The following is a 20,214-nucleotide window of genomic DNA, read 5'->3' as shown; positions in this document are numbered from 1 at the left end:
AGTCAAAAAATCAGTGACAAGTGTCGAACGGTGAGATGGCGCATTATCGTGTAACAAGCGCCAACTTCCTCCTTCGCGATATTCTGGCCGAATACGACGAATGCGGTGCACCAAACGCTTCAAAACGCTTACATAGAATACAGCATTAACTGTTTGGCCTGCTGGAACGAATTCTTTGTGCACAATACCCTTGGAATCATAAAAACAAATGAGCATTGTCTTCACTTTTGACTTCTCTAAACGCGATTTTTTGGGTTTTGGGTCGTTTCGCGCTTTCCATTCCGCGCTTTGACGCTTGGTTTCTGGATCGTATTGAAAACACCACGTCTCGTCACCAGTAACAATGCTATAAAGGAAGTTTTGGTCCTTTTTTGCTTCCTTAATAATGTCCTTTGAATATTGAATTCGATGCATTTTTTGGTCGTCAGTCAACTTGTGTGGAACAAATCGTGCACAGACTTTTTGTAGGCCCAAATGTTCGGTCAAAATGCGATAAATCGTTGATTTGGGGATGTTCAATTCCATTTCCATGTATCTCACTGAAGATTTTGGCTCATGCTTGATGAAATTACGCACAACTTCGATGGAATTTTCGTTAATTGTCGATTTTGGGCGACCTGTATGTGCGTCGTCATTTATGTTCTCACGACCGTTCTTGAATCGCGTATACCACTCATAAACACTGGCACGGGCTACACAATTATCACCATAAACTTGTTTCATCAAATTATGGGTTTCGGTAAATGTTTTACCAAGTTTAAAACAAAACTTAATATTGGCTCTTTGTTCGAAGTTCATTCTCGTACCGATGTATACAACATACTGACACTTGAGACGCCATAACTTCGTTTCCACTGAACCAAATGTCATGAAATTTTTACTGGAAGTCAGCTAGGGATGTACCTTTCAAACGCACAATCGAACACACGGATGGCGCCACCCGACCTATCCCTATTGAAAAAGTTCGGAAAATTTTGGGACGCACCTATAGGCGACCGAAAAAGAAATTTTCAACTTTTTTATTGAAAACTAAATTTCTTGTAAAATAATCTTTATTAGTGTGCAAAATTTTAGAAGTAACAATATTTTTCCCAAAAGAAAATATAAAATTATAATTAAGAATAAAATTTGAAAAAGATGCTTTATCTTCCTACGATTAAATTAATGAAATAATCAATACGTCATTGAATAAGGTAATGTTTAAATTAATAATGAGCTCCACGGGTCAGCGCTTCTCCCAGCCGAACTCGACGCAGCACTCCGTCAATGGATTCGCGCAGTGCAGTCACTTCATTATCAGGAGGAGATGACTGCTATCGAAAACCAACGCTGTCTTGCACGATCCAGTCACCTGCGAACCCTCAGCCCGTACATGGATGAACAAGGAGTCCTGCGAGTCGGAGGACGCCTCAAGCACGCAGCGCTGTCTTTCGACGAGCGACATCCTATCATCGTGCCTCCACGGTCATGGCTCACTCGCCTGCTGGTGGAAGCCTATCATCGCCGTACTCTCCACGGAGGAGTTCAGATGACCCTGGGATTGCTGCGCCTCCGGTTCTGGATTCCACAAGGCTGAGCAGTGGTCAAGCGATGGCTGCATCAGTGCGCGACATGCACTCGATGGAGGGCTGCCACTCCGCAACCGAGAATGGGAAACCTTCCTCCAGGAAGAGTGACTCCTGCACGACCATTTCTTCACGTGGGCATCGACTACGCAGGGCCTATCTTCATCAGGACGAGCAAAGGGCGTGGGCACAGCGCTCACAAAGCATTCATCGCGGTTTTCATTTGTTTTAGCTCCAAGGCCGTTCATCTCGAGGCTGTTTCAGCTTACACCACCGACGCCTTTCTGGCTGCTCTCCGTCGATTCACATCTCGCCGAGGACTGTGCACGGACATCTACTCCGATTGCGGCACCAATTTTTCGGGCGCCGACCGGCAACTTCGAGAGATGCTCCGGGCCTCCTCGTCAGAAGGACGAAGAATCGCACACGTTGCCACATCAGAGGGGATCCATTGGCATTTTAATCCCCCTTCGGCACCACATTTTGGTGGACTCTGGGAGGCGGCCGTGAAATCTGCCAAGTATCACCTGCGCCGAACCATCGGCGAAACCAGGCTCACCTTCGAGGAAATGAGCACCCTGCTCGCACAAGTGGAGGCATGCCTGAACTCCCGGCCCATGCATGCCCTCTCAGACGACTCCGACGACCTCACGGCTCTGACACCAGGTCACCTGCTCATCGGGGCACCACTGCTGGCCATTCCTGAGCCTTCCTTGTCGGACAAGAAGGAAAATTTGCTTTCCAGGTGGCAACTTATCCAGCGAATGCGAGACCACTTCTGGCAGAGATGGTCACGCGAGTACTTACACACTCTGGCTACCAGACCGAAATGGACCAAGGACGCTTTGCCATCACGCATTGGATCGCTATGCATCATTCGTTCCGAGCTCACACCGCCAAATAAGTGGCCACTGGCACGGATCACGCAGCTACATCCTAGAGACGACGGCGTAGTGCGAGTGGTCACAGTCAAAACAGCCTCATCCGAATTAATTCGTCCTTTGGTCAAATTAGTTTTATTGCCAGAGGATGCTAACGCGTTTATCTCGCACGCTAATGCATCAAATGTAAAGGAGAGCTTGAATTGATCGCGCGTACTTTCGTAAATCATTGCTTCAATGTCATATAACTCTCGTTTACAGTTCAAGCTCTTCCACGGAATCATTGCATTGTATCGCTTATCTTATGTACGCGTTTACTGTTTTTTTTTATTGTAATCTCAATGCGTAACTTTTATACATATATCGTCACGGAGATGACGAGGCGGGCGGGAATGTTTGAGATCGTTAATTCGGGAAAGGGCAGGAATTCTTTCGATTGACCGACAGTGATTGTCGTTGAACGCACGCATAAAGTGAGCTCATGATTTCATCTCGAGCATGATCTTAATCCTCGTTAAAATCAGCGATTTGGCGTTCTTTGTTCTTTTTAAAACAATTCGGTACACGCAAACAGGCACCGGTAACGGACACTCGAAAGTTTTAGAACAATTCAATTCGCGCACGCGAGCGCCGCGCTCCGACGAATACGTCACGCGCTGTCACCAATCCCACGTACGGATTTTCTGTCGCGCATGTTACGTTGAACGTCGTTAGAAAAGAATCCAAAGCGCCAATCAATTTTGTACACCTAATGCCACGTAATAATTACGATTGTGGCAAAATTTTATTGGATTTTTCCCAAGAAGAAAGCCCAGGCCGAAAGCAATAAATGCTTCGATCTCGCCGTCCTTCTTCTTAGAGTCAAAAAAGTTCTTAGAGTTCTTAGAGTCATAGTCTCGCTACTATATCGCTTCGTAAAACCGCCGTGCTACCGCTTAGTGAAAACCGCTATAAAACGAATCTTTTCGAGAAGTGCCGAGAAAATCGCCGAGATTTTCCATCACCGCGATTCCAACTACAATTTGGAAAAGGTGACCGCATTTAATATTCTGTTCATCTAATATTTAATTAATTATATTTTCTGACTTTGTAACTGTGCATATTAAAAAAAATTCTTTTGTTGAATTACAAAGAAACGGAGTTCTCTCTACTGTCGTGTATCATATCAACCTTGTGCCGTTCTCTCACTCGAATCTTTCCGCGCGGTGCGCTCTCGCACATTTTCTGTGGTCCTTCGAGCCGGATTTGAACCAGCGACCTATGGATCGAATCTATCCACGCGCATGGGAGCTGCTGAGCGAGCAGTACGAAAATAAGAGAGAGTTATTACGCTCCAATTTCTCCAAGTTTACCGCCGTGGCTAAGATGAAGAACGAAACTGAGGAGGAGCTCAACCGCATCTTCAATGCCGTGACCAGGATAGTCAACGGCCAGGAGAGCATTGACAGGCCTATCGACTCTCATGGCTTCGATCTACTAAATCATCTTGTCGTCGAGCTCTTCGATCCAAGAACTCGCCTGGAGTGGGAGTCACTCTCAAGCGCCTCGAGCGACATGCCCACTCTTAAAGAGCTGATGAACTTCATAAACAAAAGGGCACGTACTCTCAAAGACACCAAAGAGCTCGGAAAGATTCGAGTGAGAGAACGGTACAAGATTGATATGATACGCGACAGTAAAGAGAACTCCGTTTCTTTGTAATTTAACAAAAGAATTTTCTTTAATATGCACAGTTACAAAGTCAGAAAATATAATTAATTAAATATTAGATTAACAGAATATTGAATGCGGTCACCTTTTCCAAATTATATTTGGAATCGCGGTGATGGAAATCTCGGCGATTTTCTCGGCACTTCTCGAAAAGATTCGTTTTATAGCGGTTTTCACTAAGCGGTTAGCACGGCGGTTTTACAAGCGATATAGTAGCGAGACTATGACTCTAAGAACTCTGAGAACTTTTTTGACTCTAAGAAGAAGGACGGTGAGATCGAAGCATTTATTGCTTTCGGCCTGGGCTTTCTTCTTGGGAAAAATCCAATAAAATTTTGCCATAATCGTAATTATTACGTGGCATTAGGTGTACAAAATTGATTGGCGCTTTGAATTCTTTTCTAACGACGTTCAACGTAACAGTCATGCGCGACAGAAAATCCGTACGTGGGATTGGTGACAGCGCGTGACGTATTCGTCGGAGCGCGGCGCTCGCGTGCGCGAATTGAATTGTTCTAGAACTTTCGAGTGTCCATTACCGATGCCTATTTGCGTGTACCGAATTGTTTTAAAAAGAACAAAGAACGCCAAATCGCTGATTTTAACGAGGATTAAGATCATGCTCGAGATGAAATCACGAGCTCACTTTATGCGTGCGTTCAACACTGTCGGTCAACCGAAAGAATTCCTGCCTTTCCCGAATTAACGATCTCAAACAAATAATATGTAAGTTAAATTATTCTTTTAAAGTTAAATTACTATTAAATTTAATAATTATTTCAATAAAAACAATTAATTTTTTTATCATAAACATACAATTTGACTTTACAAAAAAAGGAATCAAAAAGAATTCACAAATGAGAATGCATTATAGAGTTTAAATAATGATTTTTTTTAATTTCTTTATAGAGAATCTGCAGAGACTCGCAGAAATAAGAGTGATTAATTCTTATGTACACTCACATGCAAAAAAAAATGACAAAGTAAAAAGGACCCTTTCGCTTTAATGTTGAATAATTCGATGAAAAAAATTCAGAGATTTATAAAAAAGCAAATTCAGCAGAAGGTAAAGATTCACATTTTTGATTGTTGTAAATCGCATTTTTGTGCGATCTTTACTTGAAATCTGTACTTTCGAAATCGGTCATTGATATTTCAATTTGAGTAATCCTATATGGAACTATACGAACACAAATGCGTACTGGTCAAATGTGAAAATTTTGTACAAATTTTACAAATGTTTATGACCTGTGGCGTGACGTATACGCATTAAGATTCATTTTCGTTGCTAATTTTACTTTAATTTTATATTAAATTTTATGAAAGCATTGTGAACAGCAGCTTAATGAACAAAATGCTTTATATGTATATGTCATACATGTAACTAAAAAATTTAAAAAGCTGAAATGGTTCCTTTTTGGGAAATGATATCTAAATCTCGGTATCGGCTGCACTAATTTTATTCGGATGATTGCAATCAAAAGATACTAATGATAATATATAATAAAAGTGTTTTTAGATTTTTGATTGCGGCTTTAGTTTCGGAGTAATTTTAATCTAAAATTTGTTGATGTAAAAACTCCAGATAAAACTAGTGTCAGCATCACGAATTTGATAACGACATGAATATATACACAATGACGTTCAAACAATCCGTTTTATATTTTTGCTATACACTATTAATTTAAGATTTCTAGTAGCGATTTCAGCACGCACGCACGCACGCACGCACGCACGCACAAGCACGAACTCATATACATGTGCTTGTGTGTGTATTACAGCGCTTCGTCACGATAAATGAATTTATAGGCACGGAAAAGTGACGTTTTGACAACGAAATTTGTGCTGCATGCCATTTCGTTATTATTTGTGAAAATGTGATGTCCCATACTTCTAAAAGTCCTAAAATAGACACTATAGTTATCATGGAATTTTATACGTAAAAACATATATTTCATTCATTTCAATAGCTGTTCAAATCGTCTGTCCGAAATTAGGCTCATTTTATCTGCCTTTTACGACCATTTATTGATTATTAAGGGAGAAAAGCACAGTTTTTGCCCATTTTTACAGATATTTTAAAGCAATCTCGTCATTTAGATTTATCCAAATTGTCTTTATTTACAAATGGCTTGCAGCATAAATTTACATGTCATTTCTCGCTTCTGACGTCACGATTCCAACATGGCTGCCGCGACTATTTAAGAACCTTATTAAAATAACTATACAGTAAAATGTCGATACATATAATACAGTGTTCATGAAACTATAGATAAATAAATCGATAAATGAGAGCTAGAGTCCCTATAAAGGCTGTGTCCATGATGCTAGAAATTGGTCCGAGTTCTCAGACATAATTCTTGTACAGAGTTTTCTTATTTCGAATGATTCTATAATGTCGATTTAATCAAATCATTGGTCAATTATTTTTATTACAATCGACAGTGGTTGATTTTTTATAGCTTTATTGAAGGTCCTTATTGTACTAGTTATTGTCACAATTTTTTAACCTTTAAATAAATATTATTTTAATAGAAGCGTAGTAAATTATTTATTTACATAAAAACATTTGTGCGTGTAATATTTCTTCATTTACAGAAAGCAAGGTATAATAGAATATAAATTTTCAATGACTGTTTTAAATCATACTATCTAATAATTACCGCCCGATACGGTCAAAGCTGGATCTTAATGCCTAATAATATTTATATATAAATTTACATTTATCAATTTATGCTGAAGACATGATTAAAGTTGATGATTTACAAGATGCGTCACCAAAATGCGGACAAATTTTAATTTACATTTTCCACTATATTGTGTCTCCGCCAGAGGTTGTTGGTATCCGAGAAAGCTTGATGCTTCTAGTAAACAGTCATATTCTCAATATGGCCGCGATGTTGAAACTAAATGCGAAGTATCGAAGAGCCGCGATCATCGAAAGCTTTCGCGCTGGGCGCTCAGCAACGAAAATAATTCATTCTTTGGATACCCAAGATCAACCGTTTATGATGTTGTGGTAAAATATACGGCTTTAGAACAATCCAACGAAGGTTCCAGTATGCCAGCGAGGAACAGTCACTCGAAAGAATGCGACGACTCCCGCAGTCGTTGAAAGGGCTCAAGCGCTGATTTCGGATGAGCCAGAGCAATCATTGCGCGTTCTGATGGATGTAGTGAAGCCGTGGAAACTGTGACGTCTGGAAGGCGCCACACGTTTTTCAGCAGACCGGCTCATACGAGTCATTTGATTCAAAATTGACTCTCAGATAATGTCGATATGTTTTGGTCCAACGAATTCTGGCCTCCCAACAGTCCAGATTTAAATCCCTTGGACTACTACGTATGGAAAAGGTTGTTTGAAAATTTCAACGTAGTTGAAAAGATCACAAACAAGTCTCGGCATCCTAATGTGACGTCATTAAGGATCGCTATTGAGGCAGCATTCATCGGCATGGACAGCGCTACATTACAGCGTGTGAACGCTTCATACCGAGAATAGAGGCCGTCATTCAAGCTAATGGGGAATATATCGAATAATTGTGCTCTATAGGGATCCCCCAAGTGCCATGTAAAAGGATTTTTTGTAATATTTAAAAAACATTAAAAACATTTTGTTTAAGAAATTGTTCGATTTGTCTGGATTTTGGTGACGCACTCTGTATATCCAAAAATAACGACATGCAGTTTTAAAATGAACTGATAAATGTAAATTTACATATAAATATCATCAGGCAGCGAGATCCAGTTTTGATCTTATCTAGTAGTGACTAAATAGTATTAGACTAAAATATAAATATTTACTTTTTTATTTTTTAAATACATTAGCATTGTTCGTTTTGTCTCTCGGGAGCTGCTCGGGGTCGCTGCGAATGAACCTAGCGTACTTGAAATGTAGGATTTACATTATGTACGACGTCCGTTATTCATCGTAAAACTACAATCAATTGTACATCGATGTCGCTAGTCGTTTGTCGTATGTTGTATATCATATGAATACAACTTGCTATTCTACAATTGAGTCGTTGATCGAAGTCGGAAGGTCGGAACAAATGTAAAGAATGGATATTGAAACATTGAATATATATTCAAATTTATTACTAATTTGGACGCAAATTATGAAAATAAGGTTACTTGTGTAACCTGCGTTTAATATTGAAAGATTGCTTGCTCGATGTCATTTGCTGACATTTTAATGATCGAGCGAGCAATCTGTCAATATTATTAAATGCAACGTAAGTGCCCATACAGCACAGAAGATTGAAGCAATATTATTGCAATGTTGCAATATTGCAGATTGCTATTTTGCATTTTATGATGCATCTTAACATTGTTGAAATCTTGCAGCAATGATTCAGCAACGTTTTGCAATCATGCAATATTACAATGTTTCAGTGAAATTATTCTGCAATGTTTCTGCAATCTTTCTGTGCTGTATTGGTGCTTATCATTTAATGTGGAAATTAAATGTATATTAGTATTCGGGCTTGTAACACATTTTATACAACCACATATAGACAACACATGTAATTGTAGAATAATGCGATTATACTTACTTGATGACTACTATGTATTGATTTAATTAGTTTTATAATATTGAAAAGGATCAAAACGATGATCGAAACGTATATTATTTAAGTTATTAAATTTGAATAAATTTATATACACGAATTCACATATCCAGTGTCAGCTCTTATAGGCATTTCTTAAGTTTGATACAAAAGAATTAAATATTTTTATATAATAATTTAACAAATAAAAAACCTGACATATTTATATCATAACAGTTTCTCAAATTTGTGGATATTTTTTGCCACGGATCTCTTTTTTTGCTAATCTTAGGTTCGTTCGCACGCTCCAACTTCCCAACACGCTCCAATACGTTGCATCAATATGGCGACTAGATATTCGCGTCGCGTTAGAGCATACTCCCTGTATCAATTAAGAGTACGCTCCATTTGCTCGCACGCTCCTTACCTCAGAAGGTAGTATGATTGGGACATGTTACGCATAAAAGTGCATTTAATAAATGCATTTTTGATATAAATATAAAAATATATTAGGTGTTGGAATTAATTCGTAGCGTTTTACAAGTGATGGGAAGTACTTTCATTAATGTATTTTTTAATGCTCATGTGAAATAAATAACATTCTTTCATTAAAAAACGCTACGAATTAATTCCAACACCTAATAATATAATATTAATAAAATAAAATAAATAAAATTAATGAAATTAGAAAAATTAAAAAATAAAATAAAATAATATTAATACAATAAAATATAATATAATATAATATAAAAATATGATACAACTTTTATATAGAAAAGTAGGCTCATGTAAATGCAATAAATTAAAATGTCAAGGCTTTTTAAAAAAACGAGTAAATGTAGTTAACTAATAAAATTCATCTTTTATTATTAGGTGTTGGAATTAATTCGTAGCGTTTTTTAATGAAAGAATGTTATTTATTTCACATGAGCATTAAAAAATACATTAATGAAAGTACTTCCCATCACTTGTAAAACGCTACGAATTAATTCCAACACCTAATACATTCGTATAACGCTATAAATTTCAAACGTTTCGATTTATAATAACAGCACAAACGTCGATATGTCGACTATAAGTTGACTTTGCTAAGTCAGGCCTTTAGAGTCGACTGTAAGTCGACTTTGTACAGACGTACTTCCAATATCGATTTTAGGACGTCTAGTGCGATTTACGCTCACAAGCTTAAATGTGGAATCATTTCGTCCTTGTTTAACTATAATTAAACAAGGATGATGTTCATGAGCGTTATAGGCATGAATCGGACTACAATCTAGAATGGTTGACTTAAAGTCGGCTTACAGTCGTCTTTAAAATGTGGCATTGTATGACTTAGAGACGTCTCTAAGTCGTCTAAAGTCGACTTATGGACGTCCATTTTTCAGACGTCTAAGCTATAATCGACTCAGAGTCGACTTAGAGTCGACTTTGTGCTGTTAGGAAAGTATCAAGTCAGAAATTTGAAAGGCCATAATTGTAAAATTGTGTTTAACTGGTTTTTCGGTTATTATTGAGAATCAGTTCAATCAACAATTTCATATAAAACGTCATTCCGAACGAGGATTTCTTCAACGACTATCCTACTATATTCTGTACAATTAAATGTCAATTTCCAATTAAAAAATTATTATATTTAATTCAATATTGACGAGAATTTATTTTTCACTTACGTCAATTTATATAGAATAGTCAATCCGTAATATCTTAACGCAGGAATAACTAAATAAGATTAACCTAGAGCGATAATTTTTATTATGTATCATATATTAGTTCGTTGACAATTGAATGGATTCGGTTGTGATATTTAGCTGACTTCCTAGCAAACGAGAATGGATTGAAATGAATTGAAATGAATTCATTTTCAGAAATATTGATTCATGAATATTAAAATGAATGCTTTTCAATCCTGAATGTATTTTTATTCATTTATAAGAATTGCATGGAACATATCTCTATTCTTTCAATCTAAAAATAATATTAGCTTTTTCTGTGCATTGTGAATACTGTTCAATTCCAAATTTTGAATAGGAAATGCAGTTTTTCAATCCACTTGCATCCAATTGAATCTAAATGAATCCAATTGAGTCCAATTAAATCCAAAAAAAATATTCGCCATTTATAAAATACGCATTCGGATAAAAAAAATTTCAATCCATTTTAATCTATTCTCGTTTACTGGGTTTACAACATATAACAAAGGATGTTATTCATGTAATAATAATAGCATTCTTATGTTGTCTTTATTATCCATTTTCTAAAAATTATGAACACATATACACATATTACATGGGCTGAAAAGTCCCGGGATTTTTAATGAAAACAAGCGTTTTTTGTGTAAAGTTATATTTATTCCTCAACATAATTGCCTTCGAGGGCGATACACTTGGTATAGCGATTTTTCAACATTTCGATGCCCTTTCTATAGTACGAAACGTCCAAGCCTTCGAAATACGCCTCGGTTTCCGCGATGACTTCTTCATTCGATGTGAATCTCTTTCCCTAGAGCCACCGCTTGAAGTTTGGGAACAGATAATAGTCGCTGGGGGCCAAGTCTGGAGAATATGGTGGGTGAGCAACCAATTCGAATCGTAATTGGTCCAATTTGACCATCGCTTTCAAGAACGTGTGTGACGGTGCGTTATCGTAATGGTACAGAACTTTTTTCTTCGCCATATGGGACCGTTTTTTTCTTTATTTCGTCGTTCAGTTTGTCCAATAACGCTGCATAATACTCTCCCGTAATTGTTCTTCCCTTCTGCAGGTAATCGATGAAGATTATGCCATGCGCATCCCAAAAAACGGAGACCATAACCTTCCCAGCCGAGCGTTGGTCTTTTGGCCGCTTTGGTCGGCTTTCGTGACTTTTCAGCCACTCTGCAGACTGCCTATTGGACTCAGGCGTATGGTAATGGACCCACGTTTCATCCATTGTCACAAAACGTCGAAAAAAGTCCGTTCGATTACGCTGCAACAACGCCAAACCGACCATTGAATCATCAACGCGCTGCTGTTTTTGGTCGATGATCAGCAAACGCGGCACCCATCGTGCCGATAACTTTTTCATCTCCAAAACATCGTGCAAAATGTATCCCGCCCGTTCTTTTGAGATGCCCACGACCTCAGTTAACTCGCGCAACTTCACTTTACGATCACTCAAAACGATTCGATGCACTTGCTTTGCGATTTCCGCATTCGTAGCCTCTTTTAGCCTTCCAGAACGAGGTGCGTCTTCGGTGCTTGTACGACCCATTTTAAATTCACTAAATCACCAATAAACTGTTGTTCTCGAAAGAGCAGATGTGGGATAACATTTCTGCAACCATTTCAATGATTGTTCAGAAGTTTTTCCCATCAAAAAACAATGTTTGATCAAGATGCGATATTCCTGTTTTTCCATTTTTTTTACGAAGGCGAAAGTAACGCCACTTAAACGACCGTAGCTTGTAAACGAATGAACGAAATGTCATGAAACTTCATACATAAACTAGTGACAGATGAATCTCTCGAAATGAATCATGTTCATTTTCTAGTGGCACCACCTATTGAAAAATCCCGGGACTTTTCAGCCCATGTAGTACATATACAGGGTATTTCTTAAGATGAGTCGGGGCCACATTGGGGATGGAGAATGGATCAAAGGAAACAAAAAATTCTTATGCCATTTTGAGATACTCGCTGTAGTTTTTGAATTAAAAAAGGAAATGTCTAAGCCAATATGCGGTTAAGCCGCGCCGCGCGAATTCGTAGGACGGCCCACAGTCGAGTGGCGACGCAAGGAGGGGGAAAGAGCGCTTCGTATTTTACATAAAAATTTTGACATTTCGCATCACGATATCTCCGTTTGTAGGACACGTAGAGGTAAAATAAATGCTTATTATATAATTCGGACCCAAGCTGTCGATTGAACTCATATTCAGAACTCGATCGGTCCAGCTTTTATTAAAAAAAACCAATAATTTCTGACAACTCGTTTGCAACTCGCTGACTCGCGTAAAAGACACAGGGCGGTCTCGCGCTGCGCGCTGACTTGGCGCGAGCCAAGTGTCTCTTGATGCTAATCTCAAATATCGCTCATATAAATGGGCTAGCAGTGATAAATTTTTGACGGTAATTATATTAATTGTATTGTGTAAAGAGTTGTGAAGTCCAAAATGTCAAAAATAGTATTACGACTGGACCTATCAAGTTGATGCGATTGTGCACAATAAAAATAAAACGAAACTACGACAAAATAGACTAACAGTATGCATTAATGAATGTATAAATTTAAAAAGAAAATATAAAGAGATTTTAGGTTGATCGTTTATTTGAAAGGTGACGTGAATGGATGGATTAAAAAAAAATTATTATTAAAAAATTATCAACGAATAACTATATATGCTTCCATATAGTCATTATATGCTTCCATATACTCATAAGTCGAAATGCTCTTTTCATCTATAATTATTTTACATATGATCACAAGTTATGTACAACAGCCATCTGAAAATTTCATGAAATTATCGCAAATAATAACAAATAATACAATAATTAAATAATAATATAATAATTAAATAATAATAATAAATAATAATAATTTAATAATACAATAATTAAATTGGTATAATATAAATAGGTATGAATGATCATAAAGAAAAGTTAGTATAAATGAAATTGGAGATAAAAATAAAAATAAAAATAATCAGAATTAAATAAGGTAAAATCTCAAGTAACAAATTTTTTTATTGATAAATTTGTATTTATTTATTTATTATGATAATTATTTAGAATATGAGCATCACTACGAAATTTGATAAAAATATATTTATTCAACACATTTTCACTCAAAATGAAAGAATCTGGCAGAAAACATGATGGTATGCTTCACGAAATGAATTATTAAATGTTGGAGTTGGGCTATGTTCGGAAATATTACCCGAATGCTCCCATGTATCATTTTATCTTTGCGTTTAACATTGGATAATAAGATAATATACGAGGACACTCGAGTGATGTTTATATTACGTAGCTCTAATAACTATTCAGATAAAGAAAACTCGTTTTTCTAACCTGAATAATCGCTGTCATATTTTTCTACTTAATTCTACTAATACATTCTCTCATTTCGAATGAAAATGTATCGAATGAGTATATTTTTATCAAGTTTTGCGATGACATCCATATATGTAAGGCTACATTCTAAAACGTCCTCTCTGAGGAAAATTTTATTCGAAATACTGTAGTATACATTACATGTTTTACAGGGTGTTATGAATATACGGCCTCACTCGTCCCGAGCAGGTAGAACCTCTAAGCTCGAACGGCGCGACGCGCCTGCTAGGCCATTCTCGCTCCCGCGGTCCGCGCGCCGTGCGCTCGGTAAGCCATATCTTCGGCAATAGTAAATTGGGTGTACGCGCGTATTTAGCTATCTTTAAACGTTAATATCTCGTTAATTATTGCGAGTATTGCAAAATGATAGAGGACTTTTCTACTCAGTTTAGTCCGCTCTAACTGCTCGGAACGAGTGGGGCCGTATATTCATGACACCCTGTATATATTTCGAATAAAATTTTTCTCGGAATGTTTTGGAATATAACTTAAGTAAATACCCTTATTATACTTACATCTTGCTGTTCCACGTTTAAATCTTTGCATAAGAGCTATGTCGCTAAAAGTTGGATTAATCCAACTTTTTAACAGTGTCGCTGGCGATAAGAAAGTGGGCAAATTGAGGGAGAATTCAGTCACGTGATCATTTATTCTAAAGTTCCTCTAATAAGAGTTAAGATATAAGATCGAAAGGACGCCATTGTCAAGTGTCAGGTACTGGCCGGAAACAGTACAATTTCAAGTTGACAGTTCGATTTCGCGCCTCCTACATCATGAAACAGTTGTTCATAACAATTTACAGATTCACTACCCCATCGAAAATATCTGCAAATGGCGGCATTTAAAGGGACTCGAAATCTGACCAATCAGAGATCGGTGCTCTTTATGACTTTAACTCTTACTAGAGGGACTCTAATTTATCACTGCGACACCATGAAATTGTATCTTAATCGACTATGATTAGTCAATTCCTTAAGGCACAGTATAGGTAGAAACAGTTGATTCATTCTGTGTCGGTACTTTTGATCTGACCCCTAAACGACCGCCATGTTTATCCGCCGTGCGTAAACACCTATTAAAAACGAAGTTGCTTAGATTCTTTAGATTATGTCACATAATGATAGTTATTTGAATAGAAGAAATTGATTGGTGCGCTCTATTGTTGGCCGTGCGATCGATCATGAATGAAGGACAACAGATTAGCATTACTGACAAGATAGCAGGCAAATTGAATATTTCTGATTTAACTCGGATCCTCATATGGGCAACAGCGCTTTGACACCAAATGCAGATTAGTGAAAAGCCGATTGTGGGGATAAAATTTATCCCCATCGCCCGTTTTTTCAATCAGCATTCGGTGAGCGTTCAATCAGAGCTGTTGCTCGTATGAAGATCCGGGCTTATTTATGTCTACATAATTTGGGTATTGTTTGAGGAAATTTAGAAAAAGTATTTAAACATTTGAGTTGATAATAGTATTTTTCTTGTCATTAACAATTTTTTTATCATGCGTCAAGTTAGCAAACAGCAATTTTATTTAATGTGTTTTATGAATCGATAGAAATCATTTGGGGAAGATGTCTTCATTGTTGTTTTCATTTGAGAAAAGTCTCTATTTTGTATAAATTCAACATTATATTGCGTTCAACATTTACACATATTGCGAAAACTAACAATGCCCAGGTGTAGTGAATGTAGTAGGTATAATACAACGAATGTAAAACTATACCTACTAAATCTAAAATCGTCAAAAATTAACCAATTAGCCCGAATCCAATGAAAAATTACAATGAAATCGACATCGATATCAATTCCACGTCGAAATCATCAAATTGATATTGAATCGATGTCGATTCGATATCGATTTCACTGCCATTTCTCAACTGCGTTCCAAAACTCGACTCTGCCAACTCTAAAGAACCTGGAATAGTGGAGAAAAGAATAAGTCAGAGTACGTTACTTGAGTTGAACAAATTTGGAACATGAAAAAGTAAGGGAGATGAAGTCATTATGATCTGTATATTATATATACAGATCATATATTATGTTAATAATAAAGTTTTTTAAATGAGAAAGACAGTTAATATTGGATCATCTAAAAAGTATCCGCGGTTTTTTGTCACTAGATGTGTGTTGATGGTCATATATCTAGTGACAAAGTACCATCAACACACATCTAGTGATAAAAAACCGCGGATACTTTTTAGATGACCCAATATATATATATATATATATATATATATATATATATATATATATATATATTGTGCGAGAGCGAATCAAAGCGAGAGTGATGACGTGAATTTTAGAGTGATGCGGCGTTTGTCTAACTGTCTTTCTCGCTATTTCAAATCCGGCTCGAAGGACCAGAAAATGTGCGAGAGCGCACCGCGCGGAAAGGTTCGAGTGAGAAAACAGCACAAGGTTGATATGATACGCGACAGTAAAGAGAACTCCGTTTCTTTGTAATTTAACAAAAGAATTTTCTTTAATATGATCAGTTACAGAGTCAAAAAATATAATTAATTAAATATTAGATTAACAGAATATTGAATGCGGTCACCTTTACCAAATGATATTTTAGTATTGCGGTAATGGAAAATCTCGGCGATTTTCTCGGCACTTCTCGAAAGATTCGTTTCACTAAGCGGTTAGCACGGCGATTTTACGAAGCGAGATTATGACTCTAAGAACTCTAAACGGTGTAAGCGATGTAAACTATCTAAGCAATCTGCCCTGAGGGACGGCGAGATCGAATCATTTATTGCTTTCGGTCTGGGCTTTCTTCTTGGAAGAAATCCAATTAAATTTTGCCACAATCGTAATTATCACGTGGCATTGGTTGTACAAAATTGATTGGCGCTTTCGATTCTTTTCCAACGACGTTCAACGTAACAGTCATGCGCGACAGAAAATCCGTACGCGGGATTGGTGACAGCGCGTGACGTATTCGTCGGAGCGCGGCGCTCGCGTGCACGAATTGAATTGTTCTAGAACTTTCGATGGTCCGTTGCCGGTGCCTGTTTGCGTGAACCGAATTGTTATGAAAAGACTAAAGAACAATGAATCCCTGACTTTGACGAGGCTTAATGTCAGGCTCGAGATGAAATCACGAGCTCGCCTTGTGCGTGCGTTCAATAACAATTACTGTCGGTCGACCGAAAGAATTCTTACCTTTTTTTTCGAATTACCGATCTCAAACATATATATATATATATATATATATATATATATATATATATATATATACATACAGTAAGTCAAGTAAGAGAGCCTTACTCAAAGCTAATAAAAGATATCGCCCTAAATCTATCATGAATCCATAGAGGGTACCTTTGTCCTTGATGCATTATCAAGAAAGATTCAGTTGTCATTCAACTTTCTTAAGAGAATCACTCATTCTTAAGCGCCATGAGTACCAAATACGCATCACGCTGTGTTCTTCTGCACTCATCCGAAAGGTCCAAAAATGTCACAATTAGCGGCTGCTAAATATATGAAAAAGTCGAAATCATTCGTACAGAAATGGATGCAGCGATATAATATGGCAAAAAATGTCGATGATTTACCGGAACGTAAACGCTCGATATGCAAAGTGGACAAAAAAGACGATAAAAAAATAGTGAAGTTCTGTTTTCGTGAAATCCTGGCTTAACACTATGTCAAGGATAAGCAAAATTGAAGCAGAAAGGTTTAGATATATCGTACGAAACTATTCGAACCTATCTCAAGGCCTAATAACATAAAATGGTACAACACAGTTTTTTATAAATTAACTCGACCACGCTCTTACTTGACTTACTGTACACACATACACGCACGCACTTGTTCAATTTCATATTACAAATGTATAGTACTTACACTCATTTCTGATCTACTGTTGCATAAATTAAACTGCCTATTTACAGAGTTGTATTCCATCTAAAAATAAGTAGTAAATTTTGTAAATTGTATTCATACATTTCAAATAATTTACAATGTATGGTTTGAATATACAGGGTTGGCCATATTCGATGGAAAGATGTTTTTTTTTTCAATCATGGGAAACGTCGTTACTCGATCTAACATCTCTGTCAAAAGTTACAGTGTTGCCCAGATCTTTTCGTCGAATATGGCCAACCCTGTACACATTGAATATAACCAGTCTTTAAGCTATAATATATTGGGTCATCTAAAAAGTATCCGCGGTTTTTTATCACTAGATGGTGTTGATGGTCAACATATTAGAAATTCAAATATGAGATATATGTTAAATGTATCAAAATGTAAATGTGCCATAGTAGATATATGAATACATGTTCTAAATATATTAAGAAAAAATACAAAGACTTTTTTAAAATAAAATGTTCTATACATTTCTACTGATATTGTTACAACATCATAATGATTATATTCATTGTATAATAAACTAGTTTATTAAAAAAATAAATAAATTTTTGCTTATCACTAACGTTATCATCATATATTTCATCATACGTTTCCTTTTGTGCAGACTTTTCTATAAAAGATTAGATATTCATACACGAATTAATTTTTTCGGCAATATTAGAACAAGTCCTGAAATCATGAAAATAATATATGTATACAAAGCTTATAAGATGTATATTGGGTCATCTAAAAAGTATCCGTGGTACTTTGTCACTAGATATAAGACCATCAACATACATCTAGTGACAAAAAACCGCGGATACTTTTTAGATGACTCAATATTTATAAGATATATTCAAGTAAAAGTCTGTAATAATTCTTATAAAACATAAAATTAATCTTCTTGGAGTAATCTTCTCTAAAAAATTTAAATTGTCAAATAGAATCCATTTTTGTCTTATTTTCTTGCCCTACTTCTTGTTTCATTTTCTCGTAGTTGCCTCTCCTTACTGAAGCGTTGACGAAGACGTGTCCAACGTGTTTGACAATCTAAAATTACATAATATATAAAATATTGTCATCATTCATAAATTGTAATATTAGATATTTATATATAACATTAGACATTTCAGAAAAAAATATTTTTAACAAGAAGAGTATAAATAAACATCTGATCTGAATATTAATTTGCTTTTGATACTAATACATATGCTAGCAAAAGACATTAATTGATTTAAGTAAATATGTAATTAGAACTATTTAAATAATTTATTTATATTAAATAGTAAGTTAATAAAGTATATTAAAAAGTAATATTTAATATATTTACTTAAATATTGGAAAAATTATTTAAAAAACATATTTAGTTAAATTGTAATGTGCATACCTGAAATTCCTAAAATAGAAGCCATCTCTGCCCATGCATTTTCTTTCAGTATCTCGAAATTCTTTAATCTTTTAATCATAAAGAAATGCCTAGATCGAATCAAATCTATTAAAAGCTCGTCCCCATATTTTTGATCTTATGTCAAATGTTCTGTATCAAAGTTCTCTACATCTTCGAAATTGCTATCCTCCAGTGAATCGTGAAATTTTCTTTTCTGACAATAATCGTGATTAAATGTCAATTCAATTGAATTTTGTCAAAACTAAATTCACGAATGAAAATATAACCTTAAAAAACATTAGTCAAGAAGGAACAGGAAACAGGCAATAAAATTCCAACGCGTCGGAAAATTGTTCCTATTCCCTATGCCGCATTTTTTGTCTCATGGACTTCATGCATCTTTGTAGTGGTACGTTTGTATTAGATAGGTTATGTATCGAACTTATATCCCGGAGTTCTCATTGGACGGTGCGTAATTCCCTGTTCCCTGTGCCTATTGTGTTTAAGCCTTTACTCTTTTAATCTATCTCGGAAACAGAGTTCATGAAGTTGACTCCATGAACTCGAGATAGGGTTACTTATATTTTTGAAACGAGTAGACTCCGCCCATATGGTCAGTTACCTCGCGTTTTGGAACGGCGTAGAGTTAACTCTGTTATTCGGAATCGAGTTTTGGAATGTACCCCTGGAGATCTAATTGTGTAATAAGAAATCAATTTAATCATGAACTTAATTATGTTTGATTAATTTTTTTCATATTCAACTGTGATTCAATTTCTTATGACTCAAGGCTTTCTACATTTATTGTATATGAGTGAAGTTCGCGAACGCAGTTTAATCGATGTCGATTCCATTATCATTTCTGACTGGGACGTTGGAATTTTCGGATATCGAAGTAAACTTTGACATAAAAATATAAAATATAAAAAGAAAAAGATTTGTTATAATAGTACATGTACTATTATAACTTACTTAGGCTGTGGTCTTGCTACAAATGCTTTGAAGCATTTGATGCATCGCGTTGACCATATCCTTTGACTTAAAACGCTTATTGTAGATCTGGATTAATGCATCTACTTTTGCGGACTACTTTAATCTTGAAAGAGGATTTTCAATCAAATTTGTAAAAGAGGGAAAAAGTAACAGTTATACAAAATTATATG

The 20,214-nt window shown here is 36.1% G+C and overlaps 2 protein-coding genes across 10 annotated transcripts; one reads left to right on the top strand and one right to left on the bottom strand.

Annotated features, from left to right (window-relative positions):
- The first annotated feature begins 1,063 nt into the window (after positions 1-1,063).
- On the top strand, positions 1,064-2,843 carry LOC147910672 (uncharacterized). Its single transcript, XM_087403302.1, has one exon. It carries the CDS (start codon positions 1,649-1,651, stop codon positions 2,651-2,653), a length of 1,005 nt encoding a protein of 334 aa, XP_087259428.1. The 5' UTR covers positions 1,064-1,648; the 3' UTR covers positions 2,654-2,843.
- Positions 2,844-11,032: 8,189 nt separating this feature from the next.
- On the bottom strand, positions 11,033-20,209 carry LOC105150461 (histone-lysine N-methyltransferase SETMAR-like). Of its 9 annotated transcripts, XM_087403436.1 has the most exons (8): positions 19,052-20,184; positions 18,249-18,714; positions 17,659-17,718; positions 17,367-17,531; positions 17,131-17,285; positions 15,531-15,718; positions 14,313-14,869; positions 11,033-13,188 (listed from the first exon to the last, which is right to left on the bottom strand). In XM_087403436.1, exon 8 carries the CDS (start codon positions 11,954-11,956, stop codon positions 11,345-11,347), a length of 612 nt encoding a protein of 203 aa, XP_087259562.1. In that variant the 5' UTR covers positions 11,957-13,188; positions 14,313-14,869; positions 15,531-15,718; positions 17,131-17,285; positions 17,367-17,531; positions 17,659-17,718; positions 18,249-18,714; positions 19,052-20,184; the 3' UTR covers positions 11,033-11,344. The 9 variants fall into 9 exon arrangements, with proteins under 9 accessions (XP_087259562.1, XP_087259567.1, XP_087259565.1 ...); XM_087403441.1 differs by having other exon boundaries at positions 17,131-17,531; positions 18,640-18,714; positions 19,052-20,209; XM_087403439.1 differs by lacking the exons at positions 17,131-17,285; positions 17,367-17,531 and having other exon boundaries at positions 18,249-18,354; positions 18,640-18,714; positions 19,052-20,204.
- Between the last annotated feature and the right edge of the window lie 5 nt (positions 20,210-20,214).

The sequence above is a fragment of the Acromyrmex echinatior genome, chromosome 2 (genome assembly GCF_024713525.1).
Source record: "Acromyrmex echinatior isolate Ae372 chromosome 2, ASM2471352v2, whole genome shotgun sequence".
In the NCBI taxonomy this organism is placed as follows: Eukaryota; Metazoa; Arthropoda; class Insecta; order Hymenoptera; family Formicidae; genus Acromyrmex; species Acromyrmex echinatior.
The sequence above is the reverse complement of the archived record's forward strand: the minus strand, read 5'-3'. Positions and strand labels throughout refer to the sequence as shown.

Coding starts and splice junctions, on each gene's coding strand:
- LOC105150461 (XM_087403441.1), bottom strand. CDS start 11,956: ATGGGTCGTACAAGCACCGAAGACGCACCTCGTTCTGGAAGGCTAAAA.
- LOC147910672 (XM_087403302.1), top strand. CDS start 1,649: ATGGGAAACCTTCCTCCAGGAAGAGTGACTCCTGCACGACCATTTCTT.